The sequence below is a fragment of the Cucurbita moschata genome, unplaced genomic scaffold (assembly GCF_002738365.1).
Source record: "Cucurbita moschata cultivar Rifu unplaced genomic scaffold, Cmos_1.0 Cmo_Scf00021, whole genome shotgun sequence".
Lineage (NCBI taxonomy): Eukaryota > Viridiplantae > Streptophyta > Magnoliopsida > Cucurbitales > Cucurbitaceae > Cucurbita > Cucurbita moschata.
Genome location: NW_019268537.1, coordinates 738765 through 764943, shown reverse-complemented (window position 1 = coordinate 764943; position 26179 = coordinate 738765). Strand labels below are relative to the sequence as shown.

The 26179-nt window shown below is 35.8% G+C and overlaps 6 protein-coding genes across 8 annotated transcripts; 3 read left to right on the top strand and 3 right to left on the bottom strand.

Annotated features, from left to right (window-relative positions):
- LOC111458898 (CDP-diacylglycerol--glycerol-3-phosphate 3-phosphatidyltransferase 2) lies at positions 1-2963 on the top strand (the record flags this gene model as incomplete). The annotated part of the gene is made up of 7 exons (XM_023101753.1): positions 1-622; positions 1361-1458; positions 1575-1625; positions 1729-1842; positions 2108-2164; positions 2253-2338; positions 2437-2963. Coding segments are annotated over 7 exons (1149 nt in total), but the record flags the coding sequence as incomplete, so codon positions are not given.
- A 603-nt stretch (positions 2964-3566) lies between these two features.
- Positions 3567-6945, bottom strand: LOC111458219 (protein IN2-1 homolog B). Of its 2 annotated transcripts, XM_023100731.1 has the most exons (11): positions 6924-6945; positions 6684-6890; positions 6276-6350; positions 6066-6126; positions 5826-5912; positions 5059-5157; positions 4882-4981; positions 4716-4792; positions 4374-4481; positions 4092-4172; positions 3567-3800 (listed from the first exon to the last, which is right to left on the bottom strand). In XM_023100731.1, exons 2-11 carry the CDS (start codon positions 6878-6880, stop codon positions 3789-3791), a joined length of 897 nt encoding a protein of 298 aa, XP_022956499.1. In that variant the 5' UTR covers positions 6881-6890; positions 6924-6945; the 3' UTR covers positions 3567-3788. The 2 variants fall into 2 exon arrangements, with proteins under 2 accessions (XP_022956499.1, XP_022956500.1); XM_023100732.1 differs by lacking the exon at positions 6924-6945 and having other exon boundaries at positions 4882-4975; positions 6684-6917.
- A 792-nt stretch (positions 6946-7737) lies between these two features.
- Positions 7738-12003, bottom strand: LOC111458395 (probable protein phosphatase 2C 38). 2 transcript variants are annotated; one of them, XM_023101039.1, is made up of 5 exons: positions 11198-12003; positions 10517-11058; positions 9316-9698; positions 8999-9235; positions 7738-8311 (listed from the first exon to the last, which is right to left on the bottom strand). In XM_023101039.1, exons 2-5 carry the CDS (start codon positions 10839-10841, stop codon positions 8087-8089), a joined length of 1170 nt encoding a protein of 389 aa, XP_022956807.1. In that variant the 5' UTR covers positions 10842-11058; positions 11198-12003; the 3' UTR covers positions 7738-8086. The 2 variants fall into 2 exon arrangements, with proteins under 2 accessions (XP_022956807.1, XP_022956808.1); XM_023101040.1 differs by having other exon boundaries at positions 9316-9683.
- Positions 12004-12215: 212 nt separating this feature from the next.
- LOC111458396 (nitrilase-like protein 2) lies at positions 12216-16049 on the top strand. The gene is made up of 9 exons (XM_023101041.1): positions 12216-12508; positions 13032-13168; positions 13463-13591; positions 13800-13858; positions 14057-14169; positions 14246-14338; positions 14475-14577; positions 15453-15535; positions 15907-16049. The coding sequence occupies exons 1-9, from the start codon at positions 12287-12289 to the stop codon at positions 15946-15948; spliced, it is 981 nt and encodes a 326-aa protein (XP_022956809.1). The 5' UTR covers positions 12216-12286; the 3' UTR covers positions 15949-16049.
- Positions 16050-17241: 1192 nt separating this feature from the next.
- On the bottom strand, positions 17242-21034 carry LOC111458393. Its single transcript, XM_023101036.1, has 6 exons — positions 20947-21034; positions 20512-20580; positions 19204-19646; positions 18170-19034; positions 17826-18032; positions 17242-17523 (listed from the first exon to the last, which is right to left on the bottom strand). Exons 3-6 carry the CDS (start codon positions 19530-19532, stop codon positions 17380-17382), a joined length of 1545 nt encoding a protein of 514 aa, XP_022956804.1. The 5' UTR covers positions 19533-19646; positions 20512-20580; positions 20947-21034; the 3' UTR covers positions 17242-17379.
- On the top strand, positions 20958-25979 carry LOC111458394 (protein MAEA homolog). The gene is made up of 7 exons (XM_023101037.1): positions 20958-21332; positions 21745-21939; positions 22785-22907; positions 24104-24289; positions 24844-24977; positions 25301-25487; positions 25582-25979. The coding sequence occupies exons 1-7, from the start codon at positions 21018-21020 to the stop codon at positions 25681-25683; spliced, it is 1242 nt and encodes a 413-aa protein (XP_022956805.1). The 5' UTR covers positions 20958-21017; the 3' UTR covers positions 25684-25979.
- The last annotated feature ends 200 nt before the right edge of the window (positions 25980-26179 follow it).

Sequence of the window (26179 nt, the reverse complement as noted above, 5' to 3'; positions counted from 1 at the left end):
AAAGAATCTCCAAGAATTCCAATCCAACAAATCCCCTTTCCATCCCATCTCAATTGGTTCTACTCCTCTCCCTGCAGAAACCTCTCCAATTGGTTGCGCTCCATTCCCGCCACCGCCGAACGCCGCAAGACCCCTCCATTTCCCGCAGCTGGACCTCCCCAACCGCCGCATCCGGTTGCGCTTGGATGCGGAGAGAGAAATGCAGTGACTTATGGGGGTGGAGGAGGTGGAGTTGGACGGTGGACGTTAGGACCACGCGCTCGACTCTTGTACGATAAGGGGCCTTCTAAAAATTTAGGGTTTTGTAGTGGATATAAATGTTTTTCGATGGGGTCTAAAAGGTCTTATACCAATTCGACCGCAAAAAGAGGAGGGGTTTTCGGGTCAGGGTCAGGGTCAGGTTCTGATTCTGCTGCTTCTCCTCCATCTGCCGGCTCTGAATTTGTGGCTGATATGGCTACGGAGAGAAAGGACCATAACCATGGCTGGTTCCAAGATGATTTGCACATCGAGACTCCATCGCCATTAATGCACCAACACGAACCACAACATTCCAAATTGCTGACATTGCCCACCATTTTGACGCTTGCTCGAGTAGCCGCTGTCCCGATATTTGTCTGCAGTATGTTTTAAATTTCTGCCTCTTGTTAATCGCAATTATGCCTGTTTTAATCATCTGATTGAAATGAATCGATACGCCACGAACCGATCTCTAAATGTTGTGCGTTGCGTGTTACGATGTGTATTTGGCCTCACATTGGTTCCGATCAAAGGCGTAGGGCATCTGGATTGTTATCTCTGGATTTGTTTTGGTAATCGGTGTTACCAGTTCCTCTGTGTGTTTGTTCTAACGATTGTTTAAGGCGTTTCATCTATAAATGCGTTGCGTTACGTTACGTTTTATTCTAAGGAAAATTTTTAGCTATTCTTTTTGCTTTGTTTTGTGTAAATATGGGTTAGTTTCACTCTTTGATTTAGTTCTCTTATCATTGGACTAATTGCTGTGCTGCAACTGCTTATGCACTAATTGCCTGCAACTAATGATTCTAGAGCTTCTTATTATGCAAAATCTTCCAATGATTGTGGATTTCAAGGATTTATGGTGGCAGCATGTTATTAAAATTAGGCTGCTGAATCAAGTCTAATGCATTTGGTTGTAAAAAAACACCCATTTTAGTGATTGGTTTATTGGTGATTGGTTGTTTGTTCATAAAAAAGGAAATCACACGTTTCTGATTCTAACCTTCTATGTTGGTGATTGGTTTGTTCATCTCATAACCGGTTTCCTCTAGATTGTAGAAATCAAAGTAAAAGTTAATTTTAGTGTTTTAATCATAACACTATGTGCTTCTGTTATTAGCTTTCTATGTTGATAACTGGTGGGGAACAACTGCTACAACTAGTATATTCATTGCTGCTGCAGTTACCGACTGGCTCGATGGATATATTGCGCGGAAGGTATGTTCTTCATATGTTCGAAGTCAATATCTAATATGGTGGGAGAATCCTGTGATGGCTATCCATTTATAGCTGTCTCAATCAGTTTGGTCTTAATCTTTAAATTCATTTATCAGATGAGGTTGGGTTCTGCTTTCGGTGCGTTTCTTGATCCAGTAGCTGATAAGGTTGGCCCTTCTTCTCTGTTTAGGTTCTCAATCATGAGTTCGATCTTGTTAAGTTCAGATATGGTTCAAACATTCTTAATCAACTATCGTTCCTTCACTACAGCTTATGGTTGCTGCTACACTGATCCTACTATGCACACAACCCTTGGAGGTTTCTGTGTTTGGCCATATTCCTTGGCTCCTGACTCTACCTTCAATAGCAATTATTGGCAGGGAGGTAATTAGACTCCATTGGTAGCCACTTACCATCTTGTTTGCCTGTTATCTCAACCATTTTGATTCAATATTTGGAAAACTTTGAAGTTTTCTTCGCCTAATACTTATAGATTTTATGTTTTTTGTTAAACCTTCAAATTGAGAATGCCTTTTTTAATTGTTAGTTTGCCCCTTATGTACATGAGGTATGGCACACTGCTTTTCTTTTTCTTTGATTCATTTATGAATTTATAACGGATATCGTATCGATCGATTTGAATATGTAGATAACCATGTCGGCCGTACGAGAATGGGCTGCTTCCCAAAATGGTAAACTTTTAGAGGTTTGTATATACCAAAATAAAACCAATTCAGTTTGTTTGAATTGACAAAGCTTTTAACTTGGGGAGCTTAAAATTTGAGAACACACAGGCTGTGGCCGTAAACAACTTGGGGAAGTGGAAAACAGCGACACAGATGATTGCACTGACCACACTTCTGGCTAGCCGAGACAGCAGGTAAGGTTCATTTTCTTTAGTTCTTCGTTAACCATCTTTCACAGCTTAGACGACACAAGAAACTCTCTTGAATATATTTCATTTTTCTTTTCTGTTAGTCTTGGAGGATCTGGAGTTGTAGTAGCAACTGGTGTGGTGTTGTTGTACATATCAGCTTGGCTTGCTTTGTGGTCACTATTTGTTTATTCCAGAAAGATCTCGAAAGTTTTGTTTCGCTAGCACATCCCGACCCGACATTTCAATTCTCTTCATTTTTGTTGGACGACGCCTGCAAAAGCTAAAACGAACCGATTGCTTAATCCGTAAGTGGTGATGCCCAAAATTTAGAGATTGTTGAAGCCATTTTCACAAGTAAGTTGCAATCTATGGAGGGTTTCTAAGAAGACAGCAGCCATAGTTACTGACCTGCAGAAGCTGGAAGTTTGGAATGAGGTCTGGATGTAACTATAAGTTTACTAACTACTTAAAAAGAGTAATTATAAAGTGGCACTTCATCTCATCATGCTCATTGATGTTCAAATTCAATCTCTTTGACTCTTCTTGTCAATGCTGAGATAGACCTGATATTTTTCAGGGGTGCTAAGTTTTCAAGTTTTGTAGATATAAATACATATATTTATATTTATATTTTGTCGTTTACATTTTTAGATTGAATTTATTGGAACTTCTTTGATATATATATTTCTATTTGTTTGGAAGATACACTATCTAATTGAAATAGGTTATTTTGTCCCCTTGAAAATAAGGCTGTTTGGAAATGTTATTTATGACCGAACAACAATGAAAATAATAAAAAGTTACACGTTTAGTATTGAAATTTTAAAAATTTATGAGTTCACAAACTTTTGATATTATATTTAGTATGATTTTTGAAAATGTTTAATAAGTTGTTCAAATGTTTCATTGTCATCACCCCTTGTAGGGTCTAAAGAGGACAATTTTATTTAGATTTAGATTTCTAAATATTTCATTAAAGAATTTGCCACTTTGTTTCCTTCTCGAGGTGTGAATATGACATGCTCACTTGAGTTTCATTGTAGTGAATTGAGGCCTTCAGAGAAACCGTCGCGGTCTAAAGATGATAACTTTATTTAGATTTCTAAATGTTTCATTTGACGTGCATGATTCGTTAAAGAATTTGCCACTTCATTTCCTTCTCGAGGTGTGAAGCATGCTCACCTGAGTTTTATGGCAGTGAATTGAGCCTTCAACCAACCAACCAAAGGAGTTCCTTTTAGGGAAATTGGAGTGTATTAGTAAGAGTTGTTTCAAAGGAGCATTTTTAGACAGATTCGTTTTGGTTCTTTCAATAATCCATCTAAAAAAATGAACAAGGTGCTCCTTTCCTTTAGTTAAATAATAAGTTATCTCATTACAAGAAGCAACATCACACGTGATGGCACAGTGTTCACTTGACCATTGCCATGGGGACACTCTGCTGCTGTGGCTTTCACGAAGGGCTCTGCACAGCAAAAAGAAAAAACCATATGATAATCATTTCAATCAATTCATGAAATTTATCTAAACTTCTTTTCATTCTCATGATTCAATTCTTTAATAATTATTGCGCACATTGGCTTTAGAAAAAGTCCATCCATTCACGTGATAAAAGATGGATTTAAAATGCAATTGGTAGCCTCTAAAGTAGATCTAGAGTTACCTCTAAGTCTTCTACCAGATAGTCGAGATGTGTTCAAGTTGATCCTAACTTTCACCATTTTTTTTTAAATATTGGAATATTAGAGAGTATTACCAAAAACCGCTTCTTAAAGTTATCAACATGCTCCCGTGGATCGCCCTTTGTTTGTTGGTAACCCTCGACCTTGTTCATCTCCTAAGAAACAGAAAGTGACCCAATATTTTGAGCTTGTTGTTCAGATATTATTCATTTTACTACAAATGATGAGATCAGTGTATCAAAATCATCATTTATGGCCATCCCAATTGCTCTTGGTTACATCATTCACAAGTCTTATGATTGATGAAGAGTAAACTAAGAAAGTTCTTAAAGATCAGAAAGGGATGTGCTCTGTACCTCAATCCAAGCTGCCAGCTTTGGCCTGCCAGCCGTGATATCATATGTTTTTACTTCCAATAAGAACGGCTGATACCTTTCAATAAACGGAGCATAAGCTATATCCACCTGAGAGCCAACAAAAATTATACAATAATCATTTACGGAACGACATCTATATCAGCCCAAGCCCACCGCTACCCGATATTGTCCACTTTGAGCTTTTCCTTCTGAGCTCCCCCTCAAGGTTTTAAAACGCATCTAAGAGAGGTTTCCACTGTCTTATAAGAAATGTTTCGTTTTCCTCTTCAACCGACGTGGGATCTCACAACATCCATCAACGTAATGAAAGACGTTAATTACCAAACTAAACTGGCCTAGAAAAAATGGGCCATCTCCATATTTTGAAAGAGCTGATTCGATGTAGTCGAACGCCACGTCTGAGAAAAGATATATCATTTGAATGATTCAACTTGGTTTTCGTGTAAAAAGGACATGGAAAAGGAAGAAGCTCCTGCTAATATCTTACCAGCTTCGTTTCGATCTCCTTTAAATGAAGACACCACAGATCCCCTGAAAGAGTTCAGGTAGTTCATCAACTCTTCAGCAAACTCTCTCCTTCCCTGATCCTATATATTCAGATTTAGGATGCTTCAGTACTAATGGATATTTTGCTCAAGCTGATGAGGCATTAAAAAATTCTTACCTCAGGAAATAATGAAGGCCCCTCAAAATTGCTGTCAATATATCTAATTAAGTCAAGACTCTCTCCTTTGACCTCATTATTATGTTCAAGAGCTGGCACCTGCACTAATAATCGGAAGTCAAAAACATCAAAGAGGAAATAGATAGACAGCAGCTTATTTTGTTATTTCCCCTTCATGGACAAATAAAACTTAATTGTTGTTATTTGACTACCTTAATTATAATTCAAATCGGTTGGAGAAGAGAACGAAACATTCCTTACAAGGGTATGGAAACCTCTCCCTAGTAGACACATTTTAAAAACTTTGAGGGATATTGTCCTCTTTGGGCTTTCCCTTTCGAGATTCCTCTCATCGATTGGAGAAGGGAATGAATGCCAGCGAATACGCTGGGCCCTGAAGGGGGTGGATTATGAGATCCCACATCGATTGGAGAGGAGAATGGAACATTCTTTATAAGGATGTGAAAACCTCTCTATAGCATACACATTTTAAAAATTTCGAGGGGGACTCCTCTTTGGGCTTTCCCTCAACGATTGGAGAAGGGAACGAGTGTCAGCGAGGACGCTGGCCCCGAAGGGGAGTGAATTGTGAGATCCCACCTTGGTTGGAGAGGAAAACGAAGCATTCTTTACAAGGATGTGGAAACCTTTTCCTAGCATACATGTTTTAAAAACCTTGAGGGGAATCCCGAAAGGGAAAGCGCAAAGAGAACAATATCTACCGGCGGTGGGCTTGGGCCGTTACATATATACTGAAAAGTCTTTACCTTGTTAGGTGGGTAAACTTTTTCCTTGTACCAAGATGGCCTATCTTGTAGATTTATTGGAACCAATTCTATCTTAGTCTGCAAACCCTGCTCCAAGACAATATTATGAACATATGATTAATGTCAGAGAGAGCCACGTTGATTCTCAAAATGCATCAAAAGAGACAATAACCTGACATGAGAAACCACAAAACATGCCTAATAGTGAAAGTCGTTTGGCGAGTGAGAGTATTAAATAACCTTACAGTTCCGAGTAATCCACACACGCTGCGCATAAGGGCAAGAATAAGATATGTAAAGCCTACAATGTTGAAGAAAATAGCAGGATTATCAGCATCACAATAGACATCCAAACGAAGCATAAAATCGGCACAGCATTTGTATAAATAACAAGGAATTTGCATATGATAAAATGAATGTTAAGAATGGATGCCTGAAAACTGAACCAACCTCGTTGTTCCATCAAAGATAGGAGGTGGTTCTGAAGCCGAAGTGAGGGCTGGGGGAAGAACTTCCTGAAAATCTCTTTCATACACAAAATAAAATGTGAAAACACAAATAGAAATCTAAATCAAATCACTGATATAGATTCAACCAAATCGCTTCTCTTATTTATAACTTTGCAACTTCTCCTATGAACCGTCAAGAACATTATTGTACTATCAATTTTGTAATAGAATCTTAATCCTCGATTCCGTTAAATTTCTTATGACTTCCAACATTCAAATACCCTGAAAATCATTCGTTTCGATAGCATTCGGGAAAAAAAACAAAAACAAACAAACATAACATTCGCTATTCGAAGGAACAGAAAGAATTTCATTATAACAGAGAAGGAAGGGAATAAGTTAAACATACTCAGCAGCAGCCATTTTCACAGAAATTACAGGTCTGGCTCTTCTTCGAGATACTTGTCTTTGAAGCTTAAGAGGAGAAATAATGATGCTGGAGAAGCTTAATCTCCGTAATGAAAACGGAATGCAATGAACTGAAGCATCCGAACAAGACGATGGCTGTGAGACGCCGATGGAGCTGCCCAGTGTCCAAGTCGCCATGATTATGATACGAATTGCTCAGTTTATTTTCTATTTGTTGATAATATTACGAGCAGTTCTTGGTGCACGCTGCAAGATGAAAAAATAAAAATATTATTTATCAATTACCTCGGTTTTCTCTAGGATTGTGATTTCTTTTACCAAGATTAGATACTCATATATAATTTTAGTTCTTAAAACATTTATTTGTTTATTTTTAAATATTTAATTAAATTTTGTAAATCTCTCTTCATATATAAAATTTTAGAAAAATTACTTTTCAAATAAAATATATATTTTAAAATTATCCAAATTTGATTAACCCAATTTAGTTTTAGGGTCGAATTGAGTTTGAGTTTTAACCGTTTGAATCATATCCGGAGAAAAAAAAATTATGAGTCAATTTTTATTTCCAACTTTAAAATTTGAGGATGATTCTTTATTATTTTTTTTAAAATAATAAACATATTAATAGGAAGATTAATACTTAATTTTTTAATCCATTCAAAACAACATAATTCAATAGATAAGACATTCATTATCTAAGTCATGTATTTGATTTTATATTTAGATTCCCTCCAAAAAAAAAAAATTGATATTTAATATTCATACATTTAACTAATGGAATTCTGAGCATACCCATTGCCCGAAAAAATGATCTTGTCAGTATAAATGATCTTTTTGATCTTTTCCCGTGTTCAGCTATAGCAGCAACCCTTGAATCTTGAACCACATGGCATTCCAATCCACTTTTTGGACCGAGAAAGCGGGACTGCTTGACATTGTTACTCATTTTTAGAATGATCTAGGTGGATTAAAATTTGGTTTGAAAATTGAAATATATATATATATATATAAAAAAGTAGGGATTGAAGAGTCGGGAAATATTATCTATGTCTCTATAGAATTGAGAGAAATGTGAATAAGGAGAATTTCTTAGAGGGAAAACAGTGGTGGTGCTTGCTGCTATACATGAAAAAGGAAAACACAAAAGTAAAAAAGAAGAAAAAATAAAGAGGGGAAGGGGAATGGGAATGGGTAATAGAGTGGTTTCCAATTTTTCCTCTTCTGAACACAAAACAAAAAAATAATAATAATAAAAAAAATGAGAAAAAAATGGGGGGGTGGGTGGATGGATGGAATGGAATGGATGTAAAAGCACATGAGATGACACCTGCTTGCTGCTCATTCATATCATGATGATGATGCTAATAACGCTTCAACAAACTACGATCTAGCCAGGATACCAGAACCTCCTCTGATTGAAAGCATCGGTCCGTAGCTCGGACTTCGACTAATCAAATGCGAATCCAGGAACAATACTACAACAGTTATGTCGTCGTGAAAATGCCTTCTTACCCCGCGGTCGATCTTCTTCAAGTCTGTGTATCTCATTTCTCTTTTCTTTGCAGCTCCATGAAGAGCCGCTTTAACCAGTTTCCTTGCAACCCCCTGTAATAAGTTAGATTACCAACTTTTAATATTGTATTTAATACGTCCTTGAAGCTCGCCAATGGCAAGAACTCTTTTCTACAGTGAGAGGTAGTCTACTCGAATGTAGAGAAATGGCCATAACAGAGAGAAATAGAGAGAAATGGCCATAACAGAGAGAAATAGAGAGAAATGGCCATAACAGAGAGAAATAGAGAGAAATTGCCATAACAGAGTTTCACAGTTACTCTAGTAGAGAGAAATTGCCATAACAGAGTTTCACAGTTACTCTAGGAGGAATTTCTTTGTAGCTCTAGAATACTTCCGTTTATGCTCCTACCTATTATCTGAATAAACCAAGAAATATTTACTCAAGGGTGGGGCAAGTTCTATTCTAGTTCATGGTTTCTCTTGACTAGAGATCGATTTTCAAGAAATAGTAAATGGTCTTTTCAATACACAAATGTATGACTTCCCAAGAATTTCAATTGCACTTGTTCATCACCGTAGGAATTGGGTTCAAGCTTTTCCTAGCCCTTTCTCATCAATGGACTCCTAACATATACAAAGGAGTGCATTTCGTTCGATAAATTCCTACCATTTCTGAGATGTTTGGAGTTTTCAAACTTCATGGACAGGCAGAAGAGAAATACTATCCCAAGAAGCAAACAGAAGAGCCTAACAAAGATAGAGCAAAAGAAAACATACATTACGTGGACAACTATGGACGATGTCGACAGCTTCCTGATTGCTTATATACTCCCAAAGACCATCTGAAGCAAAGATAAGGAACTGATCCTCCGGATACAGTTTCTGCACTACAATAGCAGGTTCGGCTTTAAGAATTGGCTTGTGGAATGGTTCTGGTAATCTGAACTTGGGCAAGAGAGGCTCTCGGTTGAACTCTGTTTTCTTCAGATAAGCATCACCAAGGGATCTTGAGACCTACATCACCAGGAGAGTGATACTTTCTAGTAGGGAAATAATTTTTGAATTTTATATCAAGAACGAACAAACAAACAAACCTGTATAACACCCTTCACGCGCCACACCTTGTGCTTTAGCACAACGATCTGCGGATCACCGGGATGCAACGAGTGCAACTCCTCTCGCACAGATTCAATACTAGCATTGTGCTCAGATGACAATTGGATGGCTTTAACCTCTTTATGAGTTTTTTCAAATCTTCCCAACACCACTCTAGAATCTCCAGCATTTGCAATATACAGTAATCCACAACATATTATGCCTACCAAACAGCATGAACCAACCGAAGCAATTTGAGGCTTACTAAGCCATTGTTTCTTTACAAGAGACAAAAATTCCTCCTCTGTCTCCAAGAATGCTTTGTTTATAATTTCAGCAGATACTCCCCGATTTTCTGGAATAAATTCTGCACCATGAAAAGCTGTCAAATGTAAACATTCCAATTAGCTATATAATGAAAATTGGTAGGAGACCATAAAACCACTCACTAACTCACAACCACTCTCCAGGAAAAGACCAATATACATCTTTCCTTCCATCATTTGCTTTCGGAACTCTATACTAATTTCCGCTACAATCTAGACGTTTTAGGTACAAGAACATACTTTCGATTCCCGTTTTGCAGATTCCCAAAACATTTGACAAGTCACCGAATTCAGAATCGAAAGTATAATGTCACTTTCCTCTAAATCAGCAATAGCAAGTTCAACATATTGTTGAAGGCAAGATATCGGTCGAACGTAAATGCTGAGGTCCACAAATCATCTCTCGATCTATTTTACTCGTTTTGACAAAAAAGACAAATTTCAAAGGATGCAATGGTTTCTCTCAAGCACAGAAAACATCCATTTCCACTTAATAGTTCCTTACATATGGCGCAATCTCATATCCTTCAGCTGAGACAATCAAATCCTTCTCTAATCCATCATATAGGTCAATGTCGAGTATATATAGAAAAGAAACAGAACCCGTTTCATTGAACGATGGAATAGAATACTAAAGGAAGTCCTTTCTCTAAAATAGTTACAAAAATTAAATCCATTCGGATAAAATGATGAAGCAATATTCATGTCTCATGATCAGGAGACGTTAACAGTGATTCTCCCTCAGGTTGCATTGACACACTTTTCAAAAGTCATCACAAACTCGATATTAGACTACAAACTTAGATGTTGATCTAACTAGGACAATCAAATGATATGCACAGAAATATTCTGCATAAGTAAATGTAAGACTTACTCTTCATATTATTGAACAGACGATCACTTATGAATTCTGCAGCTTCAGGTCCTCCATGGCCATCATAGATTCCAACGAACGTCCCAATGGGACCTGATTCAAATGAGCTCAGTGGCCCTGACTCGAGTTGGCTCCGATCTTCCAACAAATTATTTGCCTGAATAACCGCCATTGAGAATTCCCCATTAATATGGCGGCCAGAATCCTTGTACCATAACAATCCATCAACCCGACCACTCGCATCCCCACCTCTGCTGGAATTTTCACCTTCAACAGAAGGTTTCCAGCAAGGTGATACAATCTTCATCAAAGTTTCTGATACCATCCCTTACATATTCTCACCCAAATGATCCAGCACCAAAAACCATTCTTCGAACCGAGCAGAAGGATAGTTTTAAAATCAGAAGTTCGCTTGATTTCGTTCACAAATATAGGAATCGAAATAACAAGTTTCATATATCAGAAAGCCATTGATCAAAGCAGACACCATTAATGTTTCAATCAGAAAACATTGAGTTTCTTGATGGCTATACGTAGGAAAACTGCAAACACAATGGCACAACAAATGAAAAGACAATTCAAAATTCACAATATAGAACAGTATATAACTAAAATTCAATCGCTAAGTTTACAAAATTGAACCTATGAACAATAAAGAATACAAAAACACCAATAGCAAACCTTGATCACTGATTTCCGATAGATCTTGCAGGCCCTTTTCTGCAGAACTGCTCAATTACAGATGGATGAACATATTATATGATGAACTAAAAAAGGGAATCGATTAAAAGAAATTCGGGTGTTCTGACAGAAGGAAAAGAACTGTCAGAACGTTGAAACGGGTAGATCTGGAAAGAGAGAATTCCTGAAGCTTAATTGGCCCTCCTCCTCCCCAGGGTCCTTCCTTTTCTTTTCTATTTTCTTTTTTCTTTTTTCTTTTTCTGTTTCTTTGAGCCAAAGAAACAGATGGATCACTCTCCAACAACAGAACCCCTTGGTTTGGAAACAATTTAAGAAACTAAAAAAGGAACCTCCCTCTCGGAGGGCTCTTCTTGGCTGACTAAATCAGGCACTTTTCGGTTACGGTTTTCTAATTTATTGCCCGGACTTTTTGACTTTGACCTTCAACGAATCCGCCATTCTTGGCAAAAAGGAAGAATAGCAAAAACCCTAAGAAAATATGAATCGAAGTAATTCCAAAAACAGACAAAAGAAAAGATCCTCAGATCACTTTCTCGAGAAAATGAGGGTAAATTTTCCGGGAAAAGTTAGGAGAGAGAAATTGAAAAGGAGTGGATCGAGAAATGAAATGATAAACCCTTCGAATTCAAAATCAAATGAAGAATCGTTTGCCTTCTCTTCGCTGGTAAAATCGGCCGTCGATTCATTCAGAAAGGTATTGATCTGGCACAAACATCTGGCATTCGAATATTCAGAAATTCCATTTCGCACACATTCTTCCATTTTCAATCGCTTACTTTTTGATGCACTGCATAAAATTTAAAATATACATATTATTATTTAAATATGTATATTTTTTTTTGTTAAAAGTATGTTCGAATTTTATAATTTAAATAATGGAAATTACAAAAAAAAAAAAAAAAAATTATTATATATATATATATATATATTATTTTTTTTTTTAATAAATAGAATAGTTGAATTTTTTTGTTAAAATTAAAAAATGTATAAAAACGTCGAGGGAAAATTTTCAGTAGCGTTTTCGCTCCTTGAAATTTCAGGAAAATATGTGGGTGCGATCAACCTGAGATGTCCGTTTCTCCGTGGCTATCCCCCAATCAGACTCTGATTCGATTCACGATTCCGACTGTTTCAGCTCGAGATCACCTTCCATTGATTCGTTCGAATTTCGCAACCGCTTTTACCGGAGGATCGGACATGGCAGTTAACTCCGTTCGTGTCGCCGTCGCTCAAATGACCTCCATTAACGACCTCTCTTTCAACTTCGCTACATGTTCTCGCCTCGTCAAAGTATGTTAACTCACAGCACTCTTCGTTGTTTATGTCTTAATCATCATTTTATCTCTGCATATGGCGATACCTACAATGTTTTGAAAACCTTTCATAATTGTTCGGAATATTATGAATCAAGGTCGTTGACAGCCTAATTTCTGTTTGAAATGCTTGTTTGAAGTTATTATGGGAGTAAATTATCCGTCCTACTGTAGAAAGAAAAGAATTAAGAGTATAAATCTCTGATTACGAGGTTAGCCCATCGAGATTACTTTGAGACAATATTCTGCCGTTTTCAGCCGAACGGACGTTTCTTCTTATTATTCTTATAATTTTGCCCAGTTTCTTGTATTAGTTGTTATGTGTATGCAATTCATCCTTTTGAAGCTATGAGCTATTGATTAGAAAATGGTGGATTTGATGTCTGAATGATCGATTTATCAAAAAAAATAATAATAATAATAAATAAATCAATATTCCTGTTTTGAAATGATTTTGCTTTCAGCTAAACAAGGTAACACGATCATTTACATATTCATAGGAAGCAGTTTCAGCTGGAGCAAAACTGGTATGCTTCCCAGAGGATTTTTCTTTTATGCCTGCCAAAGATGGGGAAGGTCAAAAGATTGCAGAGCCTTTAGACGGACCAATTATGAATCAGTACTGCTCTTTAGCAAGGTTGTTCATAATTCTTCGGCCGTTAAATCTCTGTCTAAGTCACAAAAATAAGCGACTATTTACTTAAATTTTAATCTCTACCATCATACTATTTTAGGGCATCTTTTTCTTCAAGTTGCTTCTCTATAGAATATATTGCAAACACGCATGATTGATAATTCAAATTGGTTTCAGTTCGTGATAATTCAAATTGGTTTCAGTTTGTGGTTATAGGCACAATCTACAGTAACAAACAGTGATTTCATGAACATCTTTTAAACGTCTCCTAATTTCTGTGGACTCTGAGTTTTGCAGAGAATCCAGCATATGGCTATCACTTGGAGGCTTCCAAGAAAAGGGACCTGATGATGAACATTTCTACAACACACATGTCATAGTTGATGACAGTGGAACTATCAGGAGCACTTATAGGAAAATACACCTGTAATGCACTTGCAATTTATTTTATATTAATGCGTGTGTTTGTTAGAGAGAGACGGAGATCATATACTTTTGCGCACTTGATTGAATTATACATTTTCAGTAGTGAAAGTTACTTCATTTGTGTTGGAAGCTAATGTGACTGATGAATAAATTTCCTGCATTATTTTGTATGCTTTGTCTTTATGCTGTGCAATTTTTTTATGAAAAGGTTCGATGTCGACGTTCCTGGTGGAAGAGTATATAAAGAAAGCAGCTATACAAAGGCAGGTAACTTCCTTGACATCTTATGAATGCAGAAACGTGTATAATGGTTCTCTGTCATTTTCCTTTCTTCATTATGTTAAGAAGCTACCCTAGAGTGGCTACAATGTCAAAGGAATTTGGGTGAAGCAATGTGGCACGAGTCAATTTTATTTAATGATTTCAAAAAGTTCTGTTCATCCTAATAAGTTGTTTATATTTTAGGAGAAGACATTGTGGCAGTTGACAGTCCTATTGGAAGACTTGGCCTGACTGTATGCTATGATTTGAGATTTCCAGAGCTCTACCAGCAGTTGAGATTCCAACACAATTCTCAAGTATGAAAAATTCCAGTGTATATTGAGATAAAATTTTCCTAGCTGCTAGCATCTGAATTTGGATAAAAACTGGCAGGTCTTATTGGTTCCTTCAGCTTTTACAAAAGAAACTGGGGAGGCACATTGGGAAATTCTTCTTCGTTCTCGTGCAATTGAGAATCAATGCTATGTAATAGTTCCTTTCAATTCATACACTTGGATACCGGTTTCACTTTTGTTTAAAGGATGTTGGTGGGAATTGACTTTGAAAGCTTGTCATTCCGCTTCATTGCTTCTTCTACGCTGATAAAATAAACATTTATCAGGTCATAGCTGCTGCTCAAGCGGGAAAAGCAAATGGGAAAAGAGAGAGTTATGGTGACTCCTTAATCATTGATCCATGGGGAAAAATAGTCGGTCGATTATCTGGTGAGGACCGTTCTTTCCCCTTCTAATTCATTTTCACCCCTTTTATGGCATGCCAAAAGGCTACACTATGGATAGTCCCACTAACTATGACTCTCATCAGCATGAAATGATCCTAAATGTTCTCAGTTACTCTCAGAGATACTAGCAGCCTGTTTGCATTTATTACTTCTTTTAAATCTATGTAAATGAATCAATTCTCCTAAAAAATCAACTTGTATTAATGATCTTACATAGTAAGGAAGCATAATGTCCTGATGTTACAGTAAAGTTATCACTTAATGTAAACTTGGAGATTCTCTCTAAGATTTAATCTTTATCATTTTAAAATTTCATCGTGGTCTGATGCCAGGGATGCCTCAGGATGGCAAATTTTTTTTTAATGAAGAATAGTGTAATACCAGTTCTGCACTGCTTACAGTAGCTCTAAACTTTTTACCACGCTTACAATTTATTTTCTACATTGTTTTTTCACCTTACATCGATTTTCTTGTAAAAATTCTAACAACGAATAGATGAGGGGTAATTAAACAAAATGTAGGATATAGTATTGGTCTGCAACTGAAAATTGTTTCAAGTATTGTGTAACGGCCTAAGCCCACAGTTAGCAAATATTATCTTTTTTGGGCTTTCCCTTTCGGCTTTCCCTCATGGATTTTAAAACGCGTCTGCTAGGGAGAAGTTTTCGCACTTTTATAAAAAAAATGTTTCGTTCTCTTCCCCGACCGATGTGGGATCTCACATCAACGTTCTCCATAGAAGAGAATAATGAACATTTCTCAAGCTGATACTTTATTTGTGCCCAAAGTCCAGATAGTGCATATTCTTTTGTAGTTCGCTGTGTCAAATATTTATCCCTCATATTTCATTTATTTCAGATCGATTAGCAACTGGCATTACCGTAGCAGACATTGATTTTGATTTGATCGAGTCAGTGAGGTCAAGGCTTCCAATTGCTCAGGTAAGTTCAATCAAGTTTATTTACACAGAATCAGTGAAATATGGCTATTATGTTCTAGTTCGATTGTCCTGCATTTTAATTTGAAAATGTTCATTCAACTATAGCGAAGCTCATGGTTCACTGCTAGTGCTTTTACTCCATTATAAACATCTTTTTCTTAAATAATTTTTATTTGCGGATAAAACTAGTTGGACTGGTGGGGTTGATTTATAGAAATTTTAATTTCCTCGCCCCCCTCATCTCTTGCGAGGTATTTCTATTTCTTAAAAGAAGTTGCTTTGAATTTCATAAAAAGAAACAGCAATAGCTCGCAAACAACAACGTTATTTCAGAATTTGCCTATTTATTCCATAATTCTGCTTTCTTTTCAGCAACGGAAGCCCTTCGACTTCTGGAAACCAGCGTCTATGTGACTCCTTACAGTTCACTCATCCAGGTGCATTTACATTGTTTTTAAGCTATCACACATTTCTTGGTCAACTGGGTGATCAATTTGATGTCTATTTAATGTCAACTGTCTGTATCTATGTATTGCCTTAGTTGATTGTTTTTAAAATTCAGAGGTTTGTTGGACAAAAAATTGAAAGTTTAAGAGACTTTTTTGATAATTTTTAAATAAAATGGACATTTTAAATTAAAAATTTTAGTACTGGTATTTGAATTTAAGTTGGATTTTGATTGTACGAATTTCTTAAAATTTGGAACTACTCAACTCTCATTGGTTTTGAAATTACATATTTACTTTTCTATTCACTAGATTACTATTAGTGGACTTTTTATTTCTTTATATAACTTGTACCTGCAATAGAAGGCTTCACCTTTAATAAGTATAAGGTATCGAATGTAAATAAATTTATATTTACATGTTTTTTTAAACGTAGAAACGTGGTTTCTAATCTTTATTTCCGTAGTCTATCTATTGTAATAAGAACCAAATTTCTAATAATTGTCTGCTTTTGGTTTATTTTTTAAAATAATTATTTGTCTTGTATGTAAATTATTATTATTATAACTTAATCAATTATTATTATTCTAATGAAGGACTAAATTTAAGATTTAATGAGAGCATATTTCATTTGAATTATTATAAATATATGAACTATTATAATGAAACTTAAAATATGAAATCTAAAATAGTATTATTTTAATCTACGATATTTTTAGCATTTTTTAAAATTTTACTATACATCTAAGGAGTCTTTCAAAATTTTAAATTTTAGTTAGTTAGCTAAGACTTCTCAATAACAAAGAATTAATGTTTTTGTACTCTTTGAAGTTGAAAGTTCACTTTTACCATAAGTCTTTTCTTTGACTCGAGGACGTAATTTTTCTCATTGCTACTGAATTTAGCCAAAAATTAACCTAAATCAAACCTCATTTTTAACTGCATTATTACTGATAGCGAAAGAAGCTTATGAATTTGCTCTCAAAATATAGCATTACACATTAATCTGAGGACATGGTGAGGATGTAAAAATAGTAAATGTCCTCCATCAGCTATTATTTTTTAAGGTAAAAAGTGGACAGTCCTTTCACACAGCGGGACTAATATTTAGTTATATAACCAACATTTTAAAATCAATGTACTATTGAAAACCATTAAAGATAAATTTGGTAGTCCTAAAAGTGAGCTTAGGATTCAGAAGCACTTTTCAAAATTCTATAGCATTTTAATAGAGAAGTAAAAGTGATTTCCCCTAGTAGAAAGTACATTTTTTTAAAAATGATCCTAAATATAATAAATGGCAATCAGTGGAGTAACTCCATACCAAAAATTTACCTTTCGCTCATGAAGATACCCAAAATTGTTCACTTCATACAGCAGCAAAATCCTCCATTTTTTTTTACTGCAGTCGAAATTCCCACATAGAACTGGGAGGAGCAAGAAATTCAATAGATTTACTCCCAAGTGTGTCTTTCAAGATTGTTATCTGACCTTCCTTCAGCAAGATGTTCTCTTCCAATGCCTGTAGCTTTGACAAATAATCCTGAGCACGTCAACCACAAATTGATGATCGATGCAAGGGATAGAAGAAGAGAAATTTAGAGAGAAAGACACTAGCTAGTTCATATATTTTCCGAGTAGTCTTCTAGAGTACAGCTCTCTATACCCAAATAAAATATTAATGGTTAAAAATAAATGTGGAACCATAATAGTCAATCAGAATGGATATAACACATGCTAGAACATTCTTAAATTTTCATAAAGTATCAGTCATACAAACTAATGATAAAGCCATCGCATTCAACAAAATTTATCTTCAAGATCAAGTTGACAGCAAGAAACTACCTGAAGTTCGAGATCTTTCATCGTATGAGTAAGGCAGGAAAGGCTATCCATTACATTCTGGATTTCACATTTTAGTATGTCATTCCCTCTTACTGCTGTCACCAGTTCAGCTTGCAACTGCTCCACTTCCAGCTCCTTAGAGTATAGTTTCTCTCTCAATAGTCTTGAAAATAAAGTTTCTGCTTCTAGCTCAGATCTTAAACCATCCTAGCAAGTAAAATAAAACTGTTAAATGTCCCAGCATAGTAAAGAAAATCAACTCTATGATTTGTAATGTCAGAATAATGTTCAGAATAATGTTCAGAATAATGTCCAATTTCCAGGGATAATGAGAAATTATTCACCTCTGGATATTGACTATTGAGTTGTAGTGCATTGTCTACACCAGAACTCAGAGAACTGGGATCAGACTTTGCTTGCAACAATATAGATAGTTTCTGTAAACTCATTGTCAAGCTCTCAATCCTATGCTTGAAGCCCCGAATTTTCGTTTCAGATTCAAGAAAAAATTGTCCATCCAAACAATTCTTGATATGCTCTATTCTATGCTCGGTTGGATGAAACCGACCAACTTTCTCTTTGATGAACTCAAGTAAGTTGGAACAAAATTGAGTACTCTCATTTAGCAATACCAGACCTTGATTTTGAAGATGGTAAACACGAGTTGACATTTCACTATCCAACTTGATGGTTATATCACCACTCTCACTCCCATTGTCTGTAACTTTGATGGGTATATTTTCACCAAGCTCTTTAGAGGTCGCTTTAGGCACAGCATGATGTTGTGAGAGTCTGTTAACAACGGTCTCTGCAATACTTCGAGGTGAGTCATTCCCAAATCCATATTCTCCCACTTCTTCAGACAAGAAACGAGGAAGAGAACATTTAGCTTCTCTTGATGAATAGAATCTGGGTTTATCTGCAATTCTAGCTGTTGTTGAAGAAGGTGGCAGACACTGTGCTCGAGGAGGCCGCCACCCGTTACTTCTCTGAGAATACTTATTCATGGATCCATTTATTCCCCGATGTTGTTCACCATCAATGTAGCGGGCTAAGACTCCATTTGAAACAGTACTGGAGCTAGTGGAAGAATTTCCTGAAGAATCATAGCAAGTTCTGGAGCATGGCCTAACAGGTCCCGAGCTATGGTAATCATTTGGCATTTCCATCTGCGCATGCTTTACCTTGAATTTCATCTCTCGAGATGGACTTTGACAAATAGTAAAAACCACGAGATCACAAATTAGACTACAGAATAATATGATAAAAACCAATTAAAAGATATATAATATTCTCCATGCAATTCAGTATACATTTTTCATCAAACTACATGATCTCTGATCGTGATCTTAATATTTATTAGAATAAACATCCTTACCAAGATGACTGTTCATGTTGCCGTCTGGAGCCACTGCTAGCATTACCAGGAGATCTACTTGGATCACTCGAACTATAAAAGTTTATTTGACCTTGGTCTCTAAATGCAGCGGAAGATAATGACCATGTCCTTCTAAGTTTAGGACTGGTGCTGGACCTTTCACTATCATCTATTTGCTTCCTGGACTTGGAAGACAAGTCCTTGGAACATTGGGGACTACTTCCAGCCTCATCACCGATAGAAGTATTCGCCCTACTCTCTAATGGATGTTCCCAACAAGCTTCGCTGTCATTTGTTGATGGAAGAGCTAATTTTTTTTTTTTTCCCATTGCAAGTGGCAAACGATCTAAAACATAACTTCTTCATCTTCAGTTCATCTTCAGTTTCTGTCCTTCAATCCCAATACTTTTCTCTATACCGTGTCTAATACATTCACTCTAGATCTAAAGAAAAGCATCATTAATAGAGAGACACAGGAAGCAAATGTCGAAAATGGTTTGGGATCTCGTTGAAGATACAAGCATAAATACAAAATTCTACCATCAAAGCGACGAAAATTTTCGACACATAGAAGAATGATAGAGAGATCGTTTCACTAACGAAGATGACTAGACTTGGAAATTATCCAAAACGAAAGTTTACAACGTCACCATGTACAAGCCGCGAAAAAATGCAGAACAGTTCAAAAATCAAAGTTCATGAACACATATATCAATCTTACGAAAAAGTGTTTCATGGAATCCAGACTTTCATTCACAGTGTTTTATTTGGTCGTCGATAAATTATACACGATAACAAAACAGAGGTTGTAAAAACGACTCATCGAGAACAAAACCAAACCCGAACATCAACGCATTCAGCTCTGATCGAGTCAATTTCCTCTCTCACTGCTACATTTCCTTCCATCAATAAAGAAACTCCAGAAAAACAGAAAACCGAAGAGAAAATTGCACGTTCTCACTTCACTCACTATTCGATATGCTAAACAGCAAGAACAGTGACGACAAAATCCTCCTCAACTTCATAAAACTATAGAGATTCAGGAAGTACAGAAAAAACAACTCACAAATAATATCAAACTGATTGCAGAAATCAAAACAGTCATAAATTCGTCAACATACCGATGGACTCCGGATTCTTTCTCCTCCAAATTCAAAATTCAAATCACCAAAGACAACTCAGAATTGCGAATTTTCAGGAAACTTAAAATCAAGCATCGACTGCTCGAAGAGTTGCCGGCATCACATGGTCGGCGACACAGGAATTACAGTTCGGCGACAATGATTGAAGGTTTGAAGACTAAATTACCTGACAAATTGAGTGAGAATATTGCGTCGACCAAACGTCCATTGTCAAGATTTCTCTTCCTTCGTTTTCCTGTTGCATTATGGAAAGGATAGTTTTTGTCCGAAGGTATTATTTATATCTTTTTTTGGTCCCGCTAAAAATAAATATATATTAAATTAAAATAAGCATTTCATAAAACTTTAATTTGTCATTTATTTCAAAAATTATAAAATTATTTATTTATTCAAAAATCATAATATTAACTTGTAACATAATATAATTTTAACTATATAATTTTCAAAAGAAATATTAATTAGTATATAAAAGTAAAAAAAAAAAAAATTATATTAATTAAAATAAATAAAAACAATATATAATTTTGGTTCATATTATGATAATTATGTACGGAAATTAAAAAATTATAATAATTTTGTTGATCTGATTCATTTCCGGTACCTTTCGTCCAAAACAATTAAAAGAAAATTCCTCTCCAAAATCCACGTCTCTGTTTCTCTCCCTTTGCGTCCATGGAGGTCGATGCCATTCCCAACGGCTCCGCCTCTGAAACCGCCATGGAAAATGCCGCAGCCGCAACGATTAGCCCTACGCCCTCCAAGATTAGCGGATTGGCTGAGTCTCTAAAGCTGGAACATCAATTTCTTAGGGTTCCCTTTGAGCACTACAAGAAGACGATTCGAGCTAATCATCGCGTTGCTGAGAAGGAGGTCTCTGCTGTGATATCCAGCGTTACTGATGCCGCCGATCGCGAAAACATGTCGAGGGAAGAGGCCGTACGTCACTTCACTTCGCTTGTATCCAGATTGCAGGGGTTGAAAAGAAAGGTAGTTGGTTCTAGGTTTTCTTTTTCATTTCTTGTCGTGAACCTTCTTTGTAAATTCTCTTGGAATAGGTCAATCTAGCGACGAATAGCTATTTTTAGGATGTTTCTTTTGCCTTATTTGTAAAAAGAATCACCGTATTGCACCCATGATTTCATCTGATGCTACTCGCGGGCCCGGATTTTCTTGGTGTCGTTGAATATTGATGAAGTATTGAATTGGATTATTTGATGTGGTTCCGGACCAGGGTGATCGTAATATTAAAGTGAGCAAGCACATAAGTCTATACTGGTAGCTAGTGAGAACTGTGCTGTTTAGCTAACTGAAAATATATATATTTGTTTGCCCTTTCTTGATAGATTGATAAGGAAAGAACTCATCTTTCTCTTATCTTTCGTTTCTTTTTGATGTTAAGTTGGAAGAGGGCAATCACACCGAGCAGATGCAAGCACAGAAGTGTCGCGCCAGACTCGATCATTTAGAATCGGCTGATGCTGATAATTTGGCGGAATGGAACAGCACACGCCTGAAAAGAATCCTTGTGGACTATATGCTGCGGATGTCATATTTTGACACTGCAGTGAAATTATCAGAGAGCAGCAATATTCAGGTTTTTACACTTGCTTGAATTTGATTCTGCACTGCTGAGAGTGTCCAGGCTCTTTTTATCTGTAAACACTTTGTCTTTAAAGAATTAATGCCTGCATATCATTTATATACCGATTTAATGAGGATACTTTTCGTTTGAAAGAGGTTCTTTATTATAATATTTTGATCACAAGCATTTGAGGTCAGTGTTACTTTAGTTTAGTTTGTCATATAGATCTTTTTGTTGCTAATTGCTGACGGATCATGTTCTTGCTTCCTTCAAGTAATAGTGAATCTAATGATTAGTATATGCACTAAATATTTTGGCTGTGGTAAAAGGGGGTACCATCTTTAGTTGTCTTGATAAAAAAAAAAAGTGTTTCCTGATAAATAAATAAATAAATGATGAATTTTTCATGGGAAATTGAACATGGATAGTAAGTTTACGACTTTATGGCAGATATTTTATTATTCTAAGTTTCAGTTAAGTGGAATTGAAAAGGGATCCATTTCACACAAGATGGATGTGTATTCTGTAGATGTACTGCAGTTGCATCAACTGATAAAATGCATGCTCTTACATTCTTGTGCTCTTCTTTAATTTATTTTTTAATCAGAAAATGTATTTTCATAGAGATAAAATGTAAGAGTGTTAAAGAGAGCAAAAAAGAAGCACAAGAATGGGATTGTCTAGACCCAATGCTAACTATACAAAAAAGGGGGTCTAATCGAAAAGCACTTGTTCTGGTGGAACTCTTCTGAGAGTGCATGTAATATCTGTTGATTGTTAAGAAGAATAAGAAAGGAAAATATTTTTGCATTCTGAAAAATGCAATCTACTTTTGACTAGTCAGTCATAAATTTCAGGATCTTGTCGACATTGATGTCTTTCAAGAAGCCAAAAGGGTTATTGATGCCCTTCAGAACAAGGAGATAGCACCTGCACTTTCCTGGTGTTCCGATAACAAGTCGAGGTTGAAGAAGTCCAAGGTATATGTGGTGGTTCTCAAGAGTCTTTCATTTACATAACTGATCCATTCCAAGGTATATCAACAATAATGCTGCAGTTGAGTTCTTGTGTTATAATTTGTTTGTCATGTTATGTTTCATTTAGGCTTGATATGTGTTTTGTTGCAACTGTATTAGAAATTGTTTAATGCTGGGAGTGTAATTGTGTGTGGTTTCTCAATGAAAACTTGGTCATTTATTTATAAAAATTAAAAATAAATAGGTATGGTGTCTCTGTTGGGTTTGTGAATCGTCTGTACCGAATTGGGTTTATTTGAAGGCTGTTCCTTGTGAAGTAAATTCATGTTTGCTCTTATATTTTCTGAAATTTAGGTAGCTTTTCAAGGTATATGGAATCAATATTAATAATGGATTGTCCTCTCAAAAAATTATTAATGATGTGTTGAGAATTTAATTCTAGAGGAGCATCCAATAATTCATAAATATAATTAGTTGAACATGGCCCGGGGTCAATTTTTTTAACTCCTGAGTTATTGTTTATCTGCTCTATTATGGAAAGAAAAAAGTATTGTTTATAAAGATTTTATTTGAAGTACAAGTGTTTTTAATTGATCAGCAATGGATGATTGTTCAAGATCTATTGATACTAGCACTAATTGGTTGTTACCATTAAGTCATGTCAGTTTCTTCAGCATCATACCATTGGTTTTGTATTTGTATCAATATAAAACTAGTTTAAGGATGAAGCATAGACAATGAATTATAGTGTAGTCGTTCAATAAAAACCAATCGAACACTTAAGTATTCAGTTTAGGAATATGTACCAATACAAAACCATTTGTTTATCAAGAACATTGTAACTAGAACCTTTTAGCATTAGGATGCAAAGGTTGTGGGATATTTCCATTCTTGAGAGGATGGGTGAATGTCATTATTGGTTTTGAGAAATTTCTTGTTGTAGTGTAATTCATTTCAAATCTGCTCCATTTTAAAAGGAAATTCCACTTTCTCCTTCGTGGATATTCAAATTTATAGTTATAATATTTTCTTACAATATGTGGCAATTAGTTATATGCTTATAAAGTACCATGGAGATATTATTGTTCTGTTGCCAATATATTGTAATGTAACTGAACTTTTGGAACGATTTCAAATGCAGTTTTGGGTTACATGAGTTCTTTCAGCTTGCATAACTTCCTAATTTTTATTGATGACAGAGCAAATTTGAGTTTCAACTGAGGCTTCAAGAGTTCATAGAATTGGTACGAGCTGACAAGAATATGCAAGCTATTACATATGCACGGAAGTACCTTGCTCCCTGGGGAGCCACCCATATGAAAGAACTGCAGCGGGTCATGGCAACATTGGCTTTCAAGAGTAGTACTGAGTGTGCCATATACAAGGTGAATCATCTTATCTTGTTTCTATCAGTTTGCACAACTTAATTTCATTAGCGCTTAGAACAGAAAGCTACACCTTTTTCCTGACTAACTAGAATATATATTTTAAAAACTTTATGTTAGTTTGAACTATAAATAATCACTTGAGAAAATTACATCCTATCGAAGTGACAGTTAGCAATTGTTGTTACTTTTCCCCATGATGACTGAATGTCCCTTCTTCCTCCTCCCATTGGGGGCCGCTCAGAATTGATTATGATTTACTATATATGTATAAAATCACAATAATGCTTCGTTTCCTTCCTGTTTCATCATTTTCTACCTCCTAATTCCATTTCCCTTTTGATTCCATCTTGGCTATTAAGAGGGAAACATTATTTGGGGAAATCTTATGTTTGTAATATCTGTCCTTCCTGAAAGTATTTTAGATGAAAGTAAGTGCAGTTATCCTAGCCTTCTAGCATATGATGGTTTGTTCTGGCCTTTTGTTTGTTCATGATATCGAACCTTGTACTCTGTCTAAGTTGATATGAAGTGTATTAAATTGTGTTTTGTAGGTCTTATTTGAACCAAAGCAGTGGGATCATCTTGTGGATGTATTTAGACAAGAGTTCTGCAAAATATATGGCATGACACTCGAGCCATTGCTAAATATTTATCTGCAAGCAGGCTTGTCTGCTCTCAAAACTCCGTATCCTTTGTTACTGTCTCATATACGTGTGATTCACATTCACTGCAGTTTAACTCTTTCATCTAATTAATAGACATGCAGAAACAAAAGAAGAAAAAACCCTTAACTTGGCACGCCATTTCTTGTAAAAGTGAGGAGTGCTTCTGAAAATTCTAAGTTGGAGCACTCTCTGGTGCTTGTTCAAGAAGTACCTATAGAAGTTTTTCACCTAAAAGTTTTACTTCCCGTAGTCATCTTAAATTTAATCCTAAAAGTGATTGCATCTGAAATAATCTTTCACTCTTCTAGTATGAATACAGATAAGTTTGACTTGACCTGCTTAGATACTGCTATGAGGATGATTGCACCAAGGAAGACCCACTATCGCAAGAAAGTTTTAGGAAGCTGGCAGTGCCATTGCCTTATTCAAAGCAGCATCATTCGAAGCTCGTGTGTTACATAACGAAAGAGCTCATGGACACCGAGAACCCGCCACAAGTGCTTCCGAATGGTTATGTCTACAGCGCCAAGGTTAGTATAATTTTGATTGCATAAGATAATCTGAAAATTTCTACCCAAGTGCATTTTGAAATGTTTAGTTTGTGTTTGGTATTGGCGGTGGCAGGCTCTGGAAAAAATGGCCAAGGAAAACAGCGGTAAAATCACATGTCCAAGAACAGGCTTTGTGTGCAGTTATTCTGAGCTGGTGAAAGCATACATATCATAGCGTTGCAACATTATTGATAGGTGGAATTCACATTTCCTTTCGTCTCTGTACTTTGTTCCTTTACTGTTGGTGATCGATATGGCCCCATGAATTGTGGAAACATATTTCAATGTTTAGTTAAAAAAAAAAAAAAAAAGTCTATTTTTACAGGAGATATTTCCTTGCATTTTCGAAGAATGATGACGTGTAAATTAAACTATAGCTGTGTTCTTTATGTTGCTCTTATCGCTTCACTGGTGGGTGGAAAATTGTAATTTGACTTAGGCATGACATTTAATAGAAGTGGTATTTTTCTATTAACGAAAAGAAATTCTTGGTTATAAAATATACATCCAAAAACATTGCAGATTTTGTAATTAATATTTCAGTCTGCAAACTTTAGTGATAATTTGTTTTTGTATTTAAAATTTTAGAAGAATTGATACTGAGTATTAAAAATTGTGAACAATTAGCAATAATAGTCACTACCATAATTAAAATAATCACTTATTTTGAT

What these genes read in the sequence shown, in the direction of transcription:
- LOC111458396 (XM_023101041.1), top strand. Translation starts at nt 12,287, where the DNA reads ATGTCCGTTTCTCCGTGGCTATCCCCCAATCAGACTCTGATTCGATTC. An exon ending in ACTTATAGGAAAATACACCT is followed by an intron (nt 13,592 to 13,799) that starts GTAATGCACTTG and finishes TTTTATGAAAAG; the next exon opens with GTTCGATGTCGACGTTCCTG. An exon ending in GATTCCAACACAATTCTCAA is followed by an intron (nt 14,170 to 14,245) that starts GTATGAAAAATT and finishes AAAAACTGGCAG; the next exon opens with GTCTTATTGGTTCCTTCAGC.
- LOC111458393 (XM_023101036.1), bottom strand. Translation starts at nt 19,532, where the DNA reads ATGGGAAAAAAAAAAAAATTAGCTCTTCCATCAACAAATGACAGCGAA. An exon ending in CAACATGAACAGTCATCTTG is followed by an intron (nt 19,035 to 19,203) that starts GTAAGGATGTTT and finishes TATTTGTCAAAG; the next exon opens with TCCATCTCGAGAGATGAAAT. An exon ending in TGAAAGATCTCGAACTTCAG is followed by an intron (nt 17,524 to 17,825) that starts GTAGTTTCTTGC and finishes TGACGTGCTCAG; the next exon opens with GATTATTTGTCAAAGCTACA.
- LOC111458394 (XM_023101037.1), top strand. Translation starts at nt 21,018, where the DNA reads ATGGAGGTCGATGCCATTCCCAACGGCTCCGCCTCTGAAACCGCCATG. An exon ending in CAGAGAGCAGCAATATTCAG is followed by an intron (nt 21,940 to 22,784) that starts GTTTTTACACTT and finishes CATAAATTTCAG; the next exon opens with GATCTTGTCGACATTGATGT. An exon ending in CGAGGTTGAAGAAGTCCAAG is followed by an intron (nt 22,908 to 24,103) that starts GTATATGTGGTG and finishes TATTGATGACAG; the next exon opens with AGCAAATTTGAGTTTCAACT.
- LOC111458219 (XM_023100731.1), bottom strand. Translation starts at nt 6,880, where the DNA reads ATGGCGACTTGGACACTGGGCAGCTCCATCGGCGTCTCACAGCCATCG. An exon ending in ATCTTTGATGGAACAACGAG is followed by an intron (nt 6,127 to 6,275) that starts GTTGGTTCAGTT and finishes TCAACATTGTAG; the next exon opens with GCTTTACATATCTTATTCTT. An exon ending in AGCTGGCAGCTTGGATTGAG is followed by an intron (nt 4,173 to 4,373) that starts GTACAGAGCACA and finishes TCTGTTTCTTAG; the next exon opens with GAGATGAACAAGGTCGAGGG.
- LOC111458395 (XM_023101039.1), bottom strand. Translation starts at nt 10,841, where the DNA reads ATGGTATCAGAAACTTTGATGAAGATTGTATCACCTTGCTGGAAACCT. An exon ending in TCTGTTCAATAATATGAAGA is followed by an intron (nt 9,699 to 10,516) that starts GTAAGTCTTACA and finishes TACATTTGACAG; the next exon opens with CTTTTCATGGTGCAGAATTT. An exon ending in TCCATAGTTGTCCACGTAAT is followed by an intron (nt 8,312 to 8,998) that starts GTATGTTTTCTT and finishes AACTTATTACAG; the next exon opens with GGGGTTGCAAGGAAACTGGT.